Source organism: Ostrea edulis, chromosome 7, assembly GCF_947568905.1.
Source record: "Ostrea edulis chromosome 7, xbOstEdul1.1, whole genome shotgun sequence".
Taxonomy (NCBI): Eukaryota; Metazoa; Mollusca; class Bivalvia; order Ostreida; family Ostreidae; genus Ostrea; species Ostrea edulis.
Genome location: NC_079170.1, coordinates 17,227,206 through 17,250,914, shown reverse-complemented (window position 1 = coordinate 17,250,914; position 23,709 = coordinate 17,227,206). Strand labels below are relative to the sequence as shown.

General features: G+C 37.0%; 2 protein-coding genes across 2 annotated transcripts in view; both read right to left on the bottom strand.

Annotated features, from left to right (window-relative positions):
• The window catches only part of LOC125663541 (uncharacterized), a 110,344-nt gene that overhangs the window by 32,744 nt on the left and 53,891 nt on the right, over positions 1–23,709 (bottom strand). The gene's annotated exons all lie outside the window — the stretch shown is intronic.
• LOC130047875 (uncharacterized) overlaps positions 19,216–23,709 on the bottom strand; it is a 33,943-nt gene continuing 29,449 nt past the window's right edge. The window contains exons 8-11 of the mRNA XM_056143518.1: positions 23,277–23,398; positions 22,811–23,060; positions 20,845–20,935; positions 19,216–20,680 (exon numbers count right to left, since the gene is read on the bottom strand). Coding sequence (XP_055999493.1) covers positions 20,170–20,680; positions 20,845–20,935; positions 22,811–23,060; positions 23,277–23,398 — 974 coding nt within the window. The 3' untranslated portion in view covers positions 19,216–20,169. The remainder of the gene's footprint in view (positions 20,681–20,844; positions 20,936–22,810; positions 23,061–23,276; positions 23,399–23,709) is intronic.

The following is a 23,709-nucleotide window of genomic DNA, read 5'->3' as shown; positions in this document are numbered from 1 at the left end:
TCGAAGAGTGCTGTCCTTTCTTTAAATATTGACCGGTCGCGGTACATGTAGCTCAGTGGTAGAGCGTTTGCTTCGTAACCGGGAGGTTGTGAGTTCGAGCCCCACTCGTACCATGGCAGCGTCAAACTTAAGGTATAAGATTAGGCAATGATTGCTCCATCGCCAAACGCTTGGTATTCAGAAGTGAGAATCACGGGTCTTTCGGATGTGACCTTTAAAACGGAGTTTCCGTGTCGCGGCAATATGAGTGAAAAATTCTCAACGAGATGTAAAATCAATTAATCCATCAATACTTGGTTCTTAATTAATTTGGTCAAATTATGTTAAGAATATCGTTCAGGTTCTTAAGGACAGAATATTAATAAAATATTCAAAGACCAGAGTTGACTCGTCCACGATTTCCAACAAAGGGAGGGGTTATATACACCTCTGGTGTGTCAAGGGGTCCGTGTTTGCCCAACTATCTATTTTGTATTGCTTGTAGAAGTTATGAGATTGATCACTGTTCGTTATCTTCACCTTGCATACAGCCCGTCATATAATCTTCAATTCTGAATCCTTAAAGTATGGTAAAACAAACTGTACATGTACTCCTCCTGGACACCTGATCCCATCTCTGGTGTGTCCAGGGGTCCGTGTTTGCCGAATTAACTATTTTGTATTGCTTATAGGAGTTATGAGATTGATCATTGTTCGTTATCTTCACCTTGCATTACGCTTAAGTAGATAGATATGGCATTTCAACGTAACGAACTTGGAACATGACACATCGGTTTGAGGAATTTACCCATAAAAACTTCAAAAGTTGTTTGAATATAAAAGTTCATGATCAAATGTCACTGTCCATGGTAACCAGCCCATCTGCATGGGATGTTCACTTATCGGTACATGCCAAATAGCAAAAGCCTGTCGCAAAAAAAAAAACAAAAAAAAAAAAACAACCCAGAAACAGCCCGTACACAATTTGTATTCTTTTTAATTCTTCATATATCGTGATCGCTCTTCCTTCGTTTTGTTTACATGAAGTATTCTCACAAAAATGTACCACATGCGTATGTAAATGATTTTAACTCGTTCGTTGTTTATTCATTTAAACAAAGCAAATATAGAATTCGTTAATTCATTTCAGATATATTTTCGTCAGAATTCTGCTAGAATAATATTAGTTCAAAATTGCCAAATGATTTATTTCCACAGAAAGTTAAATGGATTATTTCGAAGTCCTTATTCATCTTACCCAATTTATAACCCCTCCTTATATTCATGCGCGATTACAAATATGATTTTGATAGACTTCATAAGTCCTTCAACATTATTGTTTCACTAAAATTTGAATATGTCATTCATAAATTTATCAACCATGTTAACAAATATTAAACTCAATGAAAGACATGCAGTGTCTGTTTTCATATCTGCAGTCTCATATTCTCTCAACTGTATTTAGTTGCAGACATGCTATGTCGATGCTCGATTCCAAAATATTATCACATTCTTTCAAATGCTGTCTGACGTTTTTCATACCGATTGTTAAACCGTTCGTTTAACACTGATTTTGACTACGGATAACTCCGTTACCTGATCAAGATATATGGCTCACAGCGGATGTGACCGGTCGACAGGGGATGCTTACTCCTCCTAGGCACCTGATCCCACCTCTGATGTGTCTACATGGATTTTGTATTGCTGATGGATATATGAGATTGATCACTGTTTGTTATGTTCACTTTTCACAAACAGTGTGTGCATTCTATTGAAAATATTAAGAATTTTATGTTCACGGCAATGATATTATTTAACAAATTAATCAACATAGACTGCTACTCAAACTATATTCAGTTACAAATGAGTTGGGGGGGGGGGGGTAGTGAAGCCGTGAATTCGCAGGACGGACCTGATGCTAAGCGAGTCGACTTAAAAAGCAATTAATGAAAAATGGTTGCTCTTTTAAAAGAGATTTGACTTTGTTGTCGGAATTCCATTAATTGTTGATTGCAAATATAGCGCTTTACATCAACTTGGGTTTATATATCTATTAAATATATTCATTTATCGATTATATATTTATCTTTATATCTATCTATGCATGCATCCATCGATCATTCAACAATCATTTAACACAAAGAAAACCCGAAAGATAATATCGACATTAAACGTAAGAAATAATATCATTTGAACAATATCATATGCAAATACTCTTAACCTAAGATAAAAGTGATTAATTATTAGAGTACAAATACCTTCACTCTCCGGTATCTCCCATGTCTCAGTAATAGTAGAAACATGTGTATACAATGTGGTGAGGTTTCTACTAGCACCCTGGAATATTTACATATTGCTAAATTATGTTTCGATGATTTCGTACATTTTTACAGATATCGGTTTCCTTGCGATAAGTAACTAAATCAAGAAGAATTATCAATACTATGGTAAATTTGAAAAAGCAAAGCCTTTCTCAAATCAACAACACAAAATGTAAGTCCTTTCAATAGTTTACTCGACCAATCTCTACTATGAATGAATGACTAGACTTTTTGACATTGTAGTGGCACCGGAATTTATTCCGGATTTGGTTCGGTTATTAGATTGTTTACAGATTGATCTGGCATAGGCCATGCTTGCTTGTTTTTATACGCAAAAGTTGATTTGTGTTTTGGTGTTTGTGCCCCTAAAGAGTAAGTACAGTGTATATTGTTGTATATTTGTTGTCATATAGCATGTAATTAGTTATAACACATATGTATTTATATTATTAGTTAAGCTCATGACAGTTTTCATGATTTGAAATGTGCGTTATTATTTTTGTTCGAGTATGGTGTGCAATGAATGTCATTATTTTGTTGTTTTGATATTCAGCGTTAGCGTGTTGATTGAATACTGTCTTGTGATATTGTAATATGTAATTAATATTGTTCTTACATGTATGTCTCACTTTCCACCCTCGGTGAGAGAGGTTTGTGAGCACTGACTGACCAATAAACATTTTCTCAAATTTGGTTGTGTCATACGCTCACAGTGGAAATCTTCGGCACAGCTTTGCTCTCTCTTTACCATGGCCGACGGCTTTACTACAGAAACCAATCCAGAGAAGTCCCATGACATACGGAAAAATCGAGAACTCTCCGAACTCAGATCAGAACAATACAGGCAAACTGTTCAGTCATTTACCAAGAAACTATCAAAGTCCAAAGGTGAAATTGATAACATTTGCGAGTTTGTCACACAGAATCCAGTGCATCTTATAGAAGTGAACAGCATCATAAGCAAACTGGAACAGCACGTTAGTGAGTTAGAGAAAGCATATGTAAAATTCAGCACTTATCTTCAGAAAGTAAGAACACCAGACAGCATAGAAGAGAACTCTAAATGGAAAGCACTTGTAGACAGTACAAAGACTCAAGTATGTGATGTTATCAATCGTATTAAGGTTCCAAACAAGCCTCTGTCTGCTAAGACATCTGGGCGACTCAGTCAACACTCAACGTTCTCAACCTTTCTCTCACAGGAAGGCACTAAACATCTAGGTGAAGCTGTGCTGAAACATTCGGAACGCCTCTCCACCAAAAAGGCTCGGCTCAAGCTTGCAGCAGACGAAGCCACACTGCTCACACAGGAGGCAGAACTCAACGCTAAGAAGATGATGCTCAGCACGAAGCGTGAAGTTGAAGAAGCCAAGTGCAATCTTGAAGCGTTATATGATATGTCAGATCTGGGAGGGAGCTATGATCCACCGTCCATTGTTGATGACAACCCATCTGAGACCGACGCTGGACTTCAGTGTGTAGAATCTTACATTGATTCGCAGCAAGATGATACATGTGTACCAAGTCAAGACCATCCTCCTGTTGAGGGTGTACGTGAAACTAGACTACCCCAAAGGCAGTTGAACGTAGAAGCAGAGCCTTATAATCCGCAAGTCAACACAGCATACTCAACTTCTTATTCAAGTCCTTCTGTGAATGGTGACCAAACAAGCACCATGAACACCACACAGTTCAATCAACAAACATCACAGATAGGGCTTACCGATGTGAACACATTTTTGCAAAGGTCTTTGCTAAGAAGGACTTAGTTGCAAAGATACATGTCTTTGATGACAATCCAGAGAACTTTTCCTCGTGGAAAGCCTCATTCAAAAATGCAGTGAGGGAACTTAGTCTCACACCTATGGAGGAGATGGACTTGTTAATTCAGTGGCTTGGAAACACCTCATAAGCGACTCAGGCAAAGAACATCAGAAACGCTAATGCAGCAAATCCAGACCGTGGGTTGCAGGGAATATGGGATCGTCTTCATGATCGCGTTGCCAATCCGTATGTTGTAGAGTCTGCCATCAAGAGAAAACTTGCAAAGTTCCCTAAGTTAGGAAACAAGGACAACTTAAAGTTATATGAGCTCTTTGATATTGTGTCAGAGATTGATTCCTTAAAGGAAAACCCTACCTACTCAACATTGCTCGCCTATTTTGATTCATCATCAGAAGTGAATCCCATTGTGGCCAAGTTGCCTCACTACATCCAAGAGAAATGGGTGACCGAAGCGACAAATTACAAACTGCATTTTGGATGTCCATATCCGACATTTCCTGTGTTTGTCGCATTCTTGGAGAAGATCACGAAGATGAAGAATGACCCTAGTCTACAGTTTGACACCTCAAACGACACTAACAAAGGTGAACAGCTGAGGGTGTACCCAGCAAAGCTATCATGCCGTAAGAGCAACTCTACAGTGTCTATGTTTAAAACACAAGTGCAGAGTTCTGAAACTTTACTTAAAGACAGTGTTTCTATTTTGGATGGGTGTCCTAAACACACATTGAATGAATGTCATTCATTTCGCAGCCGACCATTAGATGAGTGGAAAACATTCATAAAGGAAAATGGCTACTGCTTTCGTTGCTGCGGGCCAAAGAAACATATGAGGTCAAAGTGTCCTGCGACTGTCCTATGTTCTATTTGTAAGGGCTCTGATCACCCATCAGCCTTGCACAAAGATTTCCGTAGTGGTCAAGAAAACCCATGAGGGGGAGAAGCTCCCAGTTTTTAGTTCTAGCTGCACTCAGATCTGTGAGAAGCCATTCAACACCAGCAAGTCTTGTGCGAAGATTGTGAAAGCCATCGTGTACCCGCAGCAGAAACGCGACCTTGCTAGATATATCTACTGCATCATTGATGATCAAAGCAGCAACACTCTCGTCACCTCCAAATTCTTTAATTGTTTCCATGAATACGCTCCAGACCACCTGTATACACTGAAATCATGTTCCGGTGAATCTATAAACAGTGGACGTAGAGCCTGTGGATATATGATAGAGTCCTGTGATCGATCTAATATGTTTAGATTACCAGATATCATGAAGTGCGACGAAAATCCGCAGAATCGGAATGAGATACCATCTCCAAAGGTTGCAGCTAGCTACTCTCACCTCAGTGATATTATGGACTACATACCTACCATTGATGATGACATTTCTATTGCACTACTGATTGGTCGTGACCTTATTGACACTCATATAGTGCTTGACCAACGTGTTGGAACCCCACTAGCTCAGAGACTACCCCTCGGATGGGTCCTGATTGGTAACCCATGTCTCGGAACAGTTCACAAACAGACAATCGTCACTGTCAACAAGACCTCCATTCTAGCAAATGGTAGGACAACCTATCTGGAGCCCTGTGACAGTTCCTTTCATGTGAAAGATGACCATGTGTTTAAGCAAACAGCATACGACGAATGTGAAGGGCTGTCTTTGGAAGACCAGGCTTTCTTGGATAACATGAACTCAGGATTCCAAATGTCTGGGAGTGGTGAGTGGACAGCTCCTTTACCATTTCGGACCTGTAGACCCATTCTACACAACAACCGAGAAGCTGCAATGAAACGAGCTATTTCATTCAAGAACAGTCTTACGCACAACCCGACCAAGGCAACACATGTATGTGAGTTTATGCAGAAGATACTAGATAGACAACATGCTGAACCTGTTCCCGAAACAACCAGAATCACAGTGAAATGGTACTTGCCGTTATTTAGTGTCTTATCATCCCAAGAAGTCCAACAGTGTGAGGGTGATCTTCAATTCTTCTGCTAAGTATCATGGCTATTCCCTGAATAACGTTCTACTGAAAGGACCTCCCCTCTACAACAGTCTTCTAGGAATCCTGCTTCGATTTCGGAAGGAAACAGTTGCTGTCACTGCTGAGGTTGAGCAAATGTTCCATAACTTCCTTGTTACAACAGAACACAGAGATTTTCTTAGATTCCTCTGGCACGGGGACAATGACATTTCTAAACCTTTAATAGCCTATCATATGAATGTTCACGTTTTTGGGAACAGCCCATCCCCAGTTGTAGCCACCCACGGGCTACGCAAGGCAGTCGAGAAAGCAGAGACAGATATCCAGGACTTTATTTACAGGAATTTCTATGTTGATGATGGTTTGATTTCCTGCCGTACATCTTAAGAAACTGTTGGTCTGCTTGTTCTGACACAACGCACCTTGCATGATAATGGGAAACTTAGGTTTCACAAGTTTTCATCCAATAACAGGGAGGTATTAGACTCATTCCCACAAAGTGAGCTAGCCAAGGATCTCTGCAACCTTGATCTTTGTAACGACACATTACCAATGCAGAGACGTGTAGGACTCTCTTGGACATTGAAACTGATCGATTCACGTTTTGTACATGTAAAGACAAGAAGCCATTCGACAGACGTGAAATATTGTCTGTGATAAATTGATTTTACGACCCATTGGGCTTTGCAGTCCCAGTCGTTCTGAAAGGCAATCTTCTGATGAAAGAAATCCTGTCCAGTACAATCTCCCTAGATTGGGATGACCCAGTTCCTGAGTTGTTTAAAAAACCCTGGGATGTGTGGGTACAATCCCTAACTAAACTAGAACAAGTGTATATTCCTAAGCAGTACTCAGATCACTCATATACAGATTCCAATGTTCGTCTCGTGAATGTTTTCTGTGATGCATCCAGAGATGCAATTGGTGCTGTTGCATATCTGTGACTCTTCGGACCTGCTGACTCAGAGTTCACTCTCAGTTTTCTACTTGGAAAGGGAAAACTTGCACCTAATGGTGGCAGCACCATTCCTTGGATGGAACTGTCTGCTGCAGTTCTTGGAGTCGAAGTTGCAGACATAATCAAGGAATAACTAGGTATTCCATCAGAATGTTTTCGATTCTACACAGACGGCCAGATTGTCTTGGGTTATCTGACAAACGCTACATGCAGGTTTTATGTTAATGTGTCAAACAGAGTGAAACGCATTCATTCAGCTTCATCCCCAAGACAATGGACACATGTTGTCACAGAGCACAATCCAGCTGATCTAACAACGAGATCAGTAAGTGCTACTCAACTTTCGAACATTATGTGGTTGACTGGACCTCCATGTGAGATATTGACTAAAACATTGCCAGAACCACTCTCATGTTTTCCGTTAGTGGAACCACAAAATTATTGTGAGATTAGACCTGAAGTTACATACATCAAAGTTCAGACGGATGATATGAAACCTGTTAATCACAAGATCGGGTCAGAGAGATTCTTAAGGTTCTCAACATGGGAATCTCTTGTTCGAGGAATCAAGATCCTGAAGCAGTTCATATATAAATCTTTGAAACAAAGTGGCATTGACTCTAGTGAAGCATATCAACAAGCAGAACTTTTTGTGATACAGACATGCCAAGTAGAAGCATATGGTGACACCATAAGATGCATAAAAAATGGACGTCCCCTGCCGAAAGGACATTCACTAATTGCCTTATCACCATTCATCGACCAACATGGTGTGCTCCGTGTGGGAGGTAGACTCGACAAAGGACAGAAGTTCAGACAAGGAGACGGCGATCATCAGCCTGTGATTATGCCCAAGAACCATTATGTCACCAGACTACTTTTGCGCAAATTCCATCACGAAGTGTTACATCAGGGACAACTGCTGACAGAAAGCGCACTGCGTTCCGGTGGATTCTGGGTAGTTAGTGCCAAAATCTCATAAGATCTGAGATCAAGTCCTGTGTCACATGTCGCAAGCTAAGAGGAAGTTCTGGATGGCAGAAAATGGCTGATCTACCCGAGGATAGAATGCAGCCAGCTCTACCTTTCTCTTATGTAGGTGTAAACACCTTCGGACCTTGGCTTACCAAGCAACGACGGACCAGAGGGGGAACCGTGCATCAGAAGAGATGGGCTCTGATGTTTATATGTCTTGTATCACGAACAGTTCATTTGGAAGCAATTGAAGAGTTGTCCACTGCTTCATTTATCAATGCGTTACGCAGGTTTATTGCGTTGAGAGGTCCTGCTATACAGTTTAGGTCAGATCGTGGTACAAATTTCACTGGAGCCGTGCATGAACTGAACATTCCCTCTGACCTGGTGGAAGACCCGGTATCTAAAAGGTATCTTGAAGAAAACAAGGTTACATGGGTATTCAATCCTCCCCATGCCTCTCACTTTGGTGGGGCATGGGAACGGATGATGGGTGCTTCAAGGAAAATCTTGGACAGCTTACTGTTGAATCATAATGAACCTTTAACACATGAAGTTTTGACTTCCCTTTTTATAGAAGTTAGTGCTATCCTGAATGCTAGACCACTTGTCGCAGTATCAAATGACCCAGATGCACTACAGGTACTTTCACCTGATATGCTATTTCATCAAAAAACCGTACATACGTCACAGTTAGACATTCCGGTGTTTGGGACTAAAGACGCCCCCAGGATTTCCTGAAAGCAGGTACAATATTTGACGGATCAGTTTTGGCAAAGATGGCGCATAGCGTACATGCAAAGCTTACAGATTTGTCAGAAATGGTTGTCAGAAGGTAGAGAGTTCCTGAAAGGAGATGTAGTTCTTATGCGTGACGATTCGTTACCCAGAAACCAGTGGTCCCTTGCGACAGTGATCAAGACCTTTGAAAATAGTGACGGACGCATACGCAAGGTGAAGATTTTTTGTTGTCGTAACAGAACATCTTATGTGAGACTTATTTCTCAGCTGTGCTGTCTCATTGAAGTTGGCTGAGAAATTAAATGTCTCTCCTTTCTTTGTATGGTTAAGTCATTGTGGATTTTCGCTTGATCTTTAATCCTGAGTCAAATTGTATTCATATGTTGACACTTGCACATGCATATCAATTCTATGTTGCATCATTTGTATACACTTTAGTGTTGTTAGATAAAGCATACCTTATTTGAAATGTAACACTTTTTTGATTTTAAATTTGACTTCTTCGAAGCCAGAGGGAGGGGGGGGGTGTAGTGGCGCCGGAATTGATTCCGGATTTGGTTCGGCTATTAGATTGTTTACAGTTTGATCTGGCATAGGCCATGCTTGCTTGTTTTTATACGCAAAAGTTGTTTGTGTTTTGGTGTTTGTGCCCCTAAAGAGTAAGTACAGTGTATATTGTTGTATATTTGTTGTCATATAGCATGTAATTAGTTATAACACATATACATTTATATTATTAGTTAAGCTCATGACTGTTTTCATGATTTGAAATGTGCGTAATTATTTTTGTTCGAGTATGGTGTGCAATGAATGTCATTATTTTGTTGTTTTGATATTCAGCGTTAGCGTGTTGATTGAATACTGTCTTGTGATATCGTAATTGGTAATTAATATTGTTCTTACATGTATGTTTCACTTTCCACCCTCGGTGAGAGAGGTTTGTGAGCACTGACTGACCAATAAACATTTTCTCAAATTTGGTTGTGTCATACGCTTACAGACATCATAGACTGTTGTTTCGTCAACAAAAATGGAAAAAGGAAATATTCGTATCTAGTGTTCTGTCATCCAAACATTACTTTGTTAAACACCTGATCACCAAAGACCACGAATATATTGTCAATGAGGAACTCTAGCATATTTCTTATTTCAACTTCAGTGTACACTGTACTTGTGGATGGAATTAGAGTGGTGTTTCAAAAAGTAATTTTTGGATGACTGATCACTAAATATGAATATTTCCGTTTTCAAAAAGTCTAGTCTTTAATTAATCGTCTTGTAAAGTATTGAAAAGTCATAGGTTTTGATGTTATTGATTTGGGAAAAGTTTTGCGATTTGAAGTTTACTAAAAGTTCTTTAGAATCTTTTAGAATCCACTTTTAATTAACACTACCTCTTGCACATGTAGTCGCACAGTACGTTTGAAGTTTCTCCTTCACAGCTGTTACTATTTTCGTGAGGAGTAAAGATAGGGGCTTGGTAGAGCACTTACGGGATCCAGCATCGTATCTTTATTTGTAAGGGTTTTCATGTAGTTTAGGAATACAGTATAGGTACAGTAACTCATATTCATTCGACCCATTGACTGGGATTTTAAATGTGTCTAAAACTGAAGCATGATTTTGAAGAATGTATCTTTTCAAAGGGCAGTTGGAGTATAAATACGATTACAAAAAGTGGAAGTGATGCCAAGTTCTTTTAAAATACAGTTGTAATAATGAACGTTACAAAGAAAGACACTGTCGTTACAAGCTTTGTCAGCTGGAACCGAGCATATTCTTCATGAAACCTATCTATTTTTTATCACTTCTAGTTTATTAAACACAGAAGGATAGATGATACGTACTTTTGTTTTAATATGTATAATGCGGAATTTTTATATTCCTCTTATGCTTTTAACCCATGATGGCAATGTATCAAGTTCTTCTTTTTCATATTTATCCCATCGTCTGGCATAAACTTCGAAAGCATTCATAATAGAGATGAAGTTCTGTCTCCAATTGAAAGACCGGGGTTCTCTGTATTTAGGACATCTTAAAATAAGTGATTTGATGTCCTCATTTTCAACTATATCAACATCACCAGTTATGACGTATCCAGCTGGACTCTAGTTGAAAGAAGATGAAGAAGAAGATCATGTAGGTGGATTAAGTATAAGATGACCTTTATCTAGGCACTACAAAGTTTCTTTATAATTAAAAAGTTTGGATGCAATAGTAGAAATACATTTGTAGGAAATACAGGGTGTAGACTTAAGCTTGAAGTAAGTTGGGATACATGATTGAACCCTTTTATGACAAATAGTGTTGCTTATGTTGACGACATCTATTCAATTGTTTGTAAATTTGAGCTTAAGAAACTGGCGGCATGATTTGGAAGGAATATCATCCATGACCCGTGGTGGTTAAAAGAGCTTGTGATTGACAACATCAATAATCATGGAGTTCAGTCAATATCCAAGTATAGACTAGCTGTGGCTTCTTCAAATAACGTATGTAAAACTCTCAATGGAACAGCATAAATATGTACGAATATGATGTGGAACCAATTGTCTGTTGACGTAAGGCAAAAGAGAATCAAACGTGACATCATTTATACTTGGTATTTTATATGAATGATGTCCATGATTGCGTTTCCGTCTTTGAGCATTGGTAAAGAGTCCCATCACATTCAGGCTATTTCCTTGTGGACTAGTCAAATTTCCCCACTTCATATACATTATCATTGCATCCATCTGGAAATGCAGTGCCTAGGGTCCGGATCCAGTGATCTCGTTGTCTACGAAAAGGAGTACATAGTATTGGATTGTTTATGTGATGGTAATCCCCCCCAATCCTTACCTTCATGGACAATATGAAGTGGTCCAGTGAATCAAACTAATTGTAAAGAAGATTATTTATTTGAAATATGTGCACCGATATTCTTTTGTTAAGTAAACCCTTAGTTTCTCCCACATAAGTTAAATCACATAGGTTACACTCAATAGCGAATATAATGAAATACCTCTAAGTTGTACGAGTGATACATTTGTCATCGTCAGCATGTACATTATTTGCTATTTATCAGCATTATTTGTCTGTATATTTTAGCGAGTAGTGCTACTGTCTATCAAATATATAGAGATTGTTCAACAGCCAATTTATTCTGGGAGTAAATGAAAATTGAGTGTTCTTAAAGCGACATTGTGAATCATCAATAAAGCTGAAAACTTAAATATACACCTTTGCACATGTACTTTCCCGTCGTTGAACAGTTTACAAATCAGCATGAACTATTGGAGCATTCCTGACATTCCAAGATACCCTGGTGTTTTGTATGTAATTCTGAAAGCAAATGAATGCAAAATTAACTAATTAATATTCATTCACCGTTTCATACAGTATTCAGAAGTAATAGCACAAGGCTTTATCGAGATATATGTGCAGTAATGTAATTTTTTTCGAAGTCTGTTCATATGCCCCAAGTGAGAAATCTAAGAAATACTTTGAAATAAAACAATGACATCAAAGCATAATAGGTTTTATTAAAATATTTTTAAACAAACTAAGCAGGTGTCAATGTGTTTTTCTCTTAACTCTATGATATGAATGATTAATTTAAAAGATGAACAATAAAAACACAATTTCAATGTGAACATTTCGTGCTAATTACAGTATCAGAGCCAGAAAAACTATGACCTTCACCAGACAAATTTCAAATGTAATGAATTTTATAAATTAAAATACTAAGGACATAAAACCAGCAAGAATGTCACACATACTCACCTTTATAAGAACTGCGAAGACAAATTCGATTTGCTATTCGAAACCATGTTCGATCAAATATCGTTTTATTGAATAAACGACATCCTTGAGTTACATTTCCCATATGAAAATCCCCAAGTAGATAGGAAAATGACCGGGCGGATTTACAGTTTTTCATTGGCGACCTCCAACTGGATCCAGAACGTCGACTACCTAATCATAAATCATAGAAATATTCATGTAACCATAAATAAATCATAGAAAAGAAGACTACGACCTCCCGTGGGAATCCGGGTTAGAATAGCTCCCCAGTACTCCTTGCTTGTCGTAGAAGGCGACTAAATGGGACGGTATTTCAGATGAGACTGCAAAAATCGAGGCCCCGTGTCACAGCAGTTGTGGCACGATAAAGATCCCTCCCTGCTCAAAGGTCATAAGCGCCGAGCATAGGCCGCGATATTGCAGTCCCTCACTTTGCGTGCCGTCTCTGTCACCCTCTGAAATCGATTACGGACTGTGAGAGACGTATGCCTCTATTTTGACGTCGCAATGAAAGGTGAAGATAACGAACAGTGATCAATCTCATAAGTTCCATAAGCAACACAAAATAGATAGTTGGGCAAACACGAACCCCGGACACACCAGGGGTGGGATCAGATGCCTAGGAGGAGCACGCATCCCCTGTCGACCAGTAACGCGCGGGTGTCCGCTCCTGAAATGGTCCACCAGTCTCCCTATAGATATAAGACTCCCAACTAATCGGGATATTTTTGTCTCATGAACATCATATTACTGGGCTACATGACTTTGCAAATGCCTCAGCGTTATCACAGCAGTGGCCCTGTCCCCAATCGACTTCATTCAACAGCTGCATTTTGCTCTACAATCGCTTCGAAACGAAATGTTGTGTAGCTGATCTCTACTGTTCCAATATTCGATTTTTAATGATTTACCAACAGATATAGTGCAGAAGTATCCCATTTGCACGCTTTCGTGAAATTATTTTCTGAAATGCATGCAGCGTCGAGTGGGGTTGCGGCCAGCTGAATCATTAATAAAGAACATTTTCACAGTGCACGGAGGTAGCTCAGTGTATAATTTAAAACCGAACTCTAAATATATACATCAACTCCCCATATCTATGTATCAATATTCAAGAGCTTGTTCTGCATATGGACACTTTTTTAAATCGAGGCAGGCTACTGACAAACAAGTTGATGGTATGAGGGTTTCAATAGTCTTGCTTAAAGTCGGCATTTCGCACATTCTATGGTCGTTAAAACGATCTAGTTTGCCAATAGAACCTATCATTGGGTCTTGCGTGTTTCATACCGAATTTTAGGTCGTTCTTGGCACATTGATTTTGAATATAGATTACTCTCTTTGCCTGATCAAGCCATAGGTCTTACGGGGGTGTGACCGGTCGACAGGGAATGCTTACTCCTTCTAGGTATGATTCCACCTCTGGTTTGTCCAGGGTCTGTGTTTACCCAACTCTTCATTTTGTATTCCTTGTGGGATTTAAGAGATTGATCGCTGTGTGTTATCTTAATCTTTCGTTTTTATATTTTATATCAGCAAAACATCTCCATGACTTGCCTTTCCGTGTCCGATTGATGACATCACCAATGACGGTTTCTTAAAATGGTCTAAATTCGATCAATAATTCTCAGAAATAAATCCATTCACAATCCAGCTTTGAAATGCTATGAACACTTGAATATATATAACTTCAGAACTTTAGCATTCTGAAAAAATCCGTTCTGGGCAGACCAAAGAGCCACAGATCCGCAGCGGTAAAGCGTTGATTTACAGCACAACTTCTCACAATTTAGAGGTGGTCTAGAGGTACAGCTAAAGAACCCTCACTGCTCAATGACAGTAAGTGCCGAGCATAGGCCTAAATTGGAAGCCCATCACCGGTCTTGGAGACGTCTACATATGAGTGAAAATTTCTAAAGAGGGACGTTAAACAAGATACTAGCAAACCTTTAGGTCTTATATACCTGTATTTTGAGACATCTAAAACATTTAATTTCGAAAAATTCTTAACATACCTTTCCATCATACCTGTGTCATATCTATACCATCAAACATTCATTAAATGCAAAGTGAAGATAACGAACAGTGATCAATCTCATAACTCCTACAAGCAATACAAAATAGATAGTTGGGCAAACACGGACCCCTGGACACACCAGAGGTGGGATCAGGTGCCTAGGAGGAGTAAGCATCCCCTGTTGACTGGTCACACCCGCCCTGAGCCCCATATCCTGATCAGGTAAACGGAGTTATCCGCAGTCAAAATCAGTGTGCCAAGAACGGCTTAACAATCGGTATGAAACACGTCAGACAGCATTTGACCCAATGCAAGGTTGTATTGACGAACTAGATCGTTATAACGACCATAGAATTTGCGAAATGCTGACTTCAATCGAAACTGTTGAAATCCCTGTACCATCAACTTGTTTGTCAGTAGCTTACCTCGATTTAAAAACTGATTATACCCAGAACAAGCTCTTGCATATCGAATCAGTTGAGATATATAAACACCATATGCAGGTGATAATGGAATATTGCTACATAACTGTGGGAAGTTGACGATGGAGAAGCTGAAATCATCCCGTTTGTCATACAGTTGAGTTGTTAGTTTGCCGTTAAATCCCATTCGAAATAAAGACCCAGACCCCAACAAGCTTCCAAATGTATGACAACGGATGGATCCGAAACCTTATTGTGCATCTTCAAACTAAACACACCATTAATGTGAGTTTTTCTTTAAAGGGACTGATTCATAATTTTCCCCAAAATTTTCTTTTTCACTTTTAATGATCAGAATCTATTGTTTAATGTGTTTAAAAAAGTTCACATAGAAATTAAGGTTATGCATTATCACAGAAGCTCATTTTAGAGAGTTTATTATGTGTTTTGTAAACAGAGATTGCAGTATGTTATTGTTTACGAAATTTTCAAAAGAAATGGATATCGATCTGAATTTATTATACCTATCACATTTCATGCATTTTTGGTGTAAATGTGTCATCTAAAAGTTAAAATTTGTGACAATGCAAAGTTAAGATGCTTTATATTACAAAATCAATATTTCACCTGTTTGTTTGTATACATAAAAAGACTCGGGTTTTTGTTTACATAACACAAATTTAAGGCTGAAATATTATTTTTATTCTTGCATTTAGAAGGTCAAAATGTTGTCCATATCAAATGAGTTATATTTTTAATGTTTATTTACACTATCTGAAAGTTTATTATCGCAAAGGTACCGTTTCGCTGGCAATTCTTGTGGTATGGTAACTTGCAGTTATCAACGTATAGGTATTTGGAATCGCATCCACATTGGGTTGCTACACATGTGTTGTTTTGTTCTGAAGTTACAATTCCGTTTTTAGATGGAGTGTCTGTAGAAAAAAAAAGAATAAAATTGATAAAAGGCACGATAAACTTTCAGTGCAGTAAAGTAAAGCGTAGTCTAAAAGGTCACGGATAGACATAGTGACCAGAAATGTTAATAAATTTAACAAAAAAGGGGAAAAGGTGGATATTCCGTCGTATTTTTTTCAAACCGAATTCTTTGTTGAATCTTAGATGATAAAAAGGTGAAGATATCGATCAGTGATTAATATACACTGTATGTTATAAAGGAAACAAAATCGATAACAGGAAAACACGGACTCAGAAACACCAGAGGTAGGGGCAGGTGCGTTGGAGTAAGCTTCCCATCTTGACCTGTCACATCCGGCATGAGCTTTATATCTTTAGGAGGTACCCTACATCATCATAATGACTGACTTCCTTTTAAAATATGGATGAAATAGATGTATAAATATCAGCAATATTTGTCTATCCATTAAAAAAAATTCTCGACTAGCTGAGTAGCTCAGATATTAGCACGACGACTGCTTAACTTTAGATTGCGTGTTTGAGTCCAGCAGGGGTTTACATTTTTCTCAGATTGCTTTCAACTAAAACTGCATTTTTTGTCTAAATAAGTAACTTTGGAAGTTTTCAGTTTCAAAGTATATTGTGCATATCCACCACTTTTCATCCATATCGAATTTCTACTAAGACAATTACCTGATTTATGCATGTTGAAAGCAGATGATCCACCACATTTATTGAAAGGAAACATGTTCATTTTTGTTTTTTTTGGTACAGTTATAGCTACAGTTCTCCGGAGACAAGGACACTGTATCACTAGGACGTTCTATACAAATACACGTATTCATCTGCAAAAAGGATGCGGTTAATGAACTATGCCTTCACTCGTTTACTGCAAATTGAGCAATTAAAAAAAAATTGGATTCAATTGATTTTCGGCAATATGCACGACAGTTTCAGTAACTGACATATTGATCGGAATTTGTTTCGTCAGTACCTCAAACTGATACAGAATTTATAAGTCATAGATACAAAGATGCAGACATGTTGAAAATTTCTTTAAATTTGAATAAGGTTTGCATTTAGAATAGTAATCAATATTTAGATAAGAATACCTGAATACCAAATGTAGATACATTCTTTGCTGTACAAAATGTTTGACACTCTCCAAGGGCGGAGACACTCCGCTTCATTTCGGATGAAATATTGACATCGTAGCACCCCTAAAAGTTAGTGAGCGAAGTGTGAATATGCTATTCCATTTGCAATGCAAGTGAAATTGCAAATAGAATAAAAGATAGAAGAATACACTTCCCATCTCAAGGGAGGGATAAAAGTAATACCGGTGACTTAATAAAAACCGTATTTATAATTGGTAATTCCTCGCCAGTCACCATGAGTCAACAACTCTACGAAGATACCTCTGTATCTTCTTACTTGATGAATAAAGTACGGAAAAATAGTTAATGAAATTTATTTGAATTTCAATTTTTTATATTAAAACCTTTGTATGCCTGTAAGTACCATAAAAGTTGATATTTTGCATGAAAAGTTTACAGTAACTGTTCTACTACAAATGCGTGTATTATATTTTATTTAATATATTTGAAATTTTCTGAACATTTCCATTTCATATTTATCATAGATTGATTAAGAAATGAATTAAGGTGTACTCACTTTATACGATGTACACCAAGTTAAACCATCGTAGGTAAACCGCGAAACAGTTTATAAAAGAGTGTAAACTTACTTTACAGATGTATATCAGATAAAATGAGACGAAATTACTTTTATTCCTTGTGATTTAATTCATAGAAATGTTTCCATGTATTTCGATGAATGATGCTAAAGAAATAATTGTATGGATTTTATATTATACGGGGCAACATTGCAGCTCCAACAAAAAGGAACTACGAAACGCATTGTGACGTCAGTGTTTGGAGGTCATTTGCCGTAAATTGACAATAACGTAGCATTCAATTTCTCTTTTACAAATCAAATTAAACCATTCATTAATGGATTATTAATTGGATTGCTGTATTTGAGATATCTTTAAAATATCTTATCTATAAGTAAGTTTCTCTCAAATTCACCTATTTTTATTCATGAAGACAATCTTTTTTGATAAGCAGTCCATTGATAAAATCCATCTGGTGATTTTGATGGCTTGATTGGTAACTTTCCACCCAACATTTGACAATTTGTTTGAGCTTCAAACCAGGTTCCATTGAAAAATCCTCTACAGCCTTCTGTAATTAATTTTAAAAGCATTTTCATTACATGTAAATATTATTACTTATGATCAATATTATCTACATGTTATATTTGATTTAGAATATACTTAACTTTTAAAGACGTATCTTTACGTCTTGCAGTGATAACACTCTCGTGAGGATTTTTTTTTTCCATATCTGTACACCATATTGACGACAATTGTTCTTTGCGAATTCTATGTAGATGTAAGTTAGTAAACGTATAGTAATATACCTGCATATGGTGTATATGTATCTCAACTGATTCGATACACACAATCATATTCTGCACATGAACAGTTTTTAAATAAAGGCCTGCTAATGACAAATACGTTAATGGTACAGTCTCGTTTAAAATCTACATTCGTCATAACGATATGATTTACCAATACAAGTTGTTATTGGGTGAAATGCTGTCTGATGTGCTTGTTCTTTAAACAGTGATTTTGACTATGGATTACTCCGTTCAACTGATATAGGGATTGCGACGGGTGCGACCGGTCGACAGGAAATGTTTACTCCTCCTGGGTATATGACCCCACTTCTGTTATGCAGTGCAGTTAATTTTGTATTCTCTGTAGAAATTATGAGATTGTTCACTGTTCTACATTTTCACTTTTTTCATCAGATAAACTTTGGTTGCTGGGGCTACTACCATGAATTTTATATGCTTGCTAGATATCTACTGATCGATCACAGAAATGTCGCACTGTTCGTTATTTTCACATTTTCATGTAAAGAAGGAGACTTTCACGAGTTAAATTATTTTCACTATACGATCCACGTAGCCCCATTCTAGGAGTCCGAACTCTTGTCACAAGGACCAATAATTTCACATTGTGGAGCTCCAACTTAATATAAATGATTTGCTAGTTTTAGTTATAGATGTTCAGGAGTTTAAAAGAATTTACAAATGTGATGATCTTTCATTGTTGGATCCAAATAAACCAGATCTGGGTTAGAGTCTCTTTGACTCTTGTGAAACATGATACTTGTTCCTATCTATTTCAAAACGCGTTTTTTATTCAACGTTCTAAGAAATATAGTTAAATATACAAAGGGCATAAACATCTAAATCTTGGCATTTGGAATTTATTGATTATATTGAGCAAAAATGATATTACAAATTTTCAAGTAACTTGCGTAGGTCCTTCAGAAAATGACCGTTAACCTCATCTTGATAAAAACAACATTATTATAATAATCATATTTTAAGAATGAATCAAGTTGATATGATTCAACATAAAAATAGGAACTTGGCATACAAATCGTGGCGTGTTGTTTATGTGAAATTCCAGCGACTGCGCAATGGATATTCATTTTTTGAATAAGAGACCAAATTATGTTTTGCGCGCAGGTTCCATTCTTTTCACTTATATACTACTTATATATTATGTTGCACGCCCTTATAATTATATTACTTATATTTTACTGAAATGAAACTTGGATATATGAAAGGTGTAATGTTACATTCAGTAACTTTGCTTCAGATGTTATAGTTGAACTACATCCTTTGGTTGAGTGACCTTGTTAAATTTGGGACTTAGTAACCATACATTTTAAGCGATGAAACTTTCATAGATAACTTCATTCATTCTTGATTAAAATGTCGCAAGTGACTGATATTATTCAAACGAATGACGGTAATTTGTATAGGTTAAATACAATGAAACTTAACTATATCATATAATGATGAATTAAACAAAGATGATACATGTTATAGTGCGTTCAATGGCACTATCTTCATGTGAAAAATACATTAAAGTCTTTGGCTTAACAGCATACACCAGGGTGTGAGTATTTATGTCTTAAGGATTTTATCTATTTACATAACAATCTGACGACCCACCCCTCTCTTATGACACATTATCAGTTTAGCGTATCCACCATCTATCTCTTCAATAACTTGATGATGTTAATTGTAATCATAGAACAACGTAGCATGATCGTAGTCATTGTCAGAAGTGTGTTCATTCATTCTGTCATGAGCATAGTGCTCTACATAGTGCTTTCACGACCCATCCCTCTCTTATGACACAGTAACAGTTTTAGCGTATCCACCATCTGTCTCTTCAATAACTTGATTATGCTGTTTGTAATCATAGAATGACATGGCATGATCGTACTCAGTGTCAGAAGCTTTTCCGCCATGAGCAGAATAGTCTTGTTCTGCAGCGTGTGGTGCGTGATCGTAGTGATTTTCCGCTGTGGATTTTCCAAATTCTGTATCTCGTATATGGTGATAGAGTCTCCCATCTGTTTCCTTATACGGGTTACTGTAGTTGTATTTACCATCCTTCTCATTTCTTTTCCTCGATTCTTTATCTCTAAGATGGTCATACACTCCCTCTGCAGTGTCCTTGTAAGGATTGCTTTCATCTGTCTGGACAATATGTGAACTGCTATAATTTGTTTCAGACTGTGGTTCGAGGACAAAATAATTCTTATTCTTCACATCAATATCAATGTCAGTATAGTTATTGTCTGTGTCATTGGGTTCCAACTGCTTGTTGTTTTGATTCTCCAGTATTTTCTTTCGTCTGTGAATAAAGATATGGTAGTTAATTTTTATCCAACTAAATGAATAATTAGTATACGAGTTTTCCCTGTTTTGTGAGATACAAATATTTACATGTATGCTTGAGTGTAAAAAAGCAATGAATTAGACATAATATTTAAAGTTCCTCATATTAAAAATCTATACCGTATATATAGAATTGTTCCTGTTGCAAAACATCCGATAAAAATTGAAGTCATCACCAAAGGAAGAACTATACTCAAAGTATCACTTGAATCTGAAAATTACAGTTATACAACATCATTGCTTGAAATTATTATTATTAATTGTAAATGGTGTTTATATCTCTCAACTGATTCGATACGCAAGAGCTTGTTTTGGGCATGATCAGTTTTTAAATCAAGGCAAGCTACTGACAAACAAGTTCATGTGACACGGGATTCAACAGACTCGTTTGACATCAGCAGTTTGCAAATTCTATAGTCGTTATTATGATTTAGTTTGCCTATACCATCTATTACTTGCTCAAATGCTGTCTGCATTGTTTTATACCGATTGTTAGGCCGTTCTTGGTACACTGATTTTGACTACGTATTACTCCGATTACCTGATCAAGACATAGGGCTCACGGCGCGTGTGACAGGTCGACAGTGGATGCTTATTCCTCCTAGGCACCTGATCCCACCTCTGGTGTGTCTAAGGGTCCGTGTTTGCCCAACTATCTATTTTGTATTTCTTATAGGAAAGGCGAAGAAAACAAACAGTAACATATCTCAGGAGTTATTAGATTGATAACTGTTCGTTATCTTGGCCATTCATATACCGGTATACGATGAGATTCCATTGGCCACGATGTCGACCATTCTAAATATTTTATTTGTCCAGTAAATCATTGCATGATTTGTCATTTCTTTCACAATGAGATGTTAAGGAAATTGTTTTATTAATGAATTCGGATTTACTTTTACTACCATATAAAATGTATTTTCTGCGTTTGTCAAGCTTTTGCAAAAAAGATAAATGTGGAAAATTAACAAAAGAAAAATATTCCAACATAGTTACTCAGTGGTACGTCATTAAGTCAAAGTAGGATGAATAAGGGCTAAACCCTTACTAGATTTTAAGCTTCATCTAGACCTACTCGTCTGATCATGTCCCCAACAGTGGTACTATGACAATTTGTGAACGAAATTTTTTTCTTTTCAATTCTGTTTACAATCAGCCCCCCCCCCCCTTTTGATTACTTTGACCTTCATAACCAATTCCTTATATGTAAAACCCTTTTATCAGTGTCCATGATTCTATGTTTTTGCACATCTACCCTAAACATGATCAGTACAAGAATGTCTGATTTTGATTCAATTTCCAAGGCTGCTTATTCTTTGGTTTTTTTAGTTGGTCCACTCTGTTTACTTATTTATACTTATAATTCATATTATTTTCTCTCAAAGTTTTGTTCATTTCTTATTTCAGTTTTATAGTGTTCATTCATTTACATAGTTTATTTTTATTGTTAGTTTTGTTTTGTTTTGTTGATTTTTTTCTTATCCTTATCTTTTATAAATTATTTATTCTTAATGCATAGTTAAAATAGAATTTCTCTGGGTACGAGATCGCTGTACTATTTGTCAAGGTAATATGGTTAACTCGTTCCACTTGAGATTAATTGGCCCTATTTTTATAACTTCGTACATTTCGGATCAGCTTTCATGTCCTAATTCGCTCCGCTTTTAACATTGATTTGCATGCCTAAAAACCATGTAGTCTGCGTTGTAAATACGTTTGTAGATTAGTGTTGTTGTAGTGCTAGATGCATTTATATACAATCTGGTTGTTCGTGTCGTTGGTCATTTTTGTACTCTCTCTCTCTCTCTCTCTCTCTCTCTCTCTCTCTCTCTCTTTCTTTCTTTCTTTCTCTCTGTGTGCGTGTGTCAGTGTTCTATTCTTGCTAACAATAATTAATGTTTGTCGTGTTTTTATAGTATTTTTATTAATACAAATGTCTTGATAAAAACGCGCCATATATTAGAATCATACTAGTACTTGTGAATTCTAGGTGTAATTTCACACTATGATTATGGTACATGTACATATCAATATGGAAACCTTTAACCTAATTGCATATACATTTTAGCTATGAAGTATTGCTTACTTGTTACATCTCGTTTATTGGTGTGAAATACTGAGGAAGTTGTGGAAATAGGCAGCATGTCTTTTATAGATGTTTCTGAAGTGTATATGGATGTTTTCAAAATAGACGTAAACGTCTGTGTTGTTCGAGGTCTATTTCCGGCTGTGACAGACTCTGAGGTTTGTGTAGATATATCGGAAGACGGTGTAATAGAATGTGTTCCAGTTTTGTGTGGGGCTGTGGTAGGTTCTGTGGTTCTAGTACTGAAACCCTAAAATTCGCAAAATGGGTAATAAATTTAACAATATCGATAATGGTGTACAAAGACAAAAATAACTACACGCTACATCTCCGAAATAAATTCACATTATTTATCCCCTTTATTTCATGGGGCCTCTTTTTTTTTTTACATCAATATGTATGTTCTCAGTTCATTCATATGTAGCTAAGGCTAGTCTGTTTTAAATCATGTTAGTGTGATCTATACCTTTTCACAGAGAACAGCGTCTACACGTTCTGTACATTCAACAAAGCTACTACAGTCATGTCTGTAGTCACATTGACCACAGCCTAAAAATGATCCTGTTTCTTCTATGTGGATAGGGATGCCTGATGGTAAAAAAAAGTATCACTAATTAAGGATGTTCTCTCCTGGTTTGAATTTTTTCAGAAGTATCAAACTTTTTTGATAAACCATTTTAATTGATACATCTTTATCCGAAAGACATTTAAAACATAAAAAAGAGTCTGTTAGTGTGGACTTTAAAGAATTACAGCCTTCAAAGTTGCCCCTTTGCTTAAACTTAATTTTTCATGAAAATCACCAATTTTCACAAACAACACACTATAAAACAAATATTAAGGACAGAATAATCTTGGTTTTCTTTTATTTTATGAAAATTAAGCATAATTGATTATTT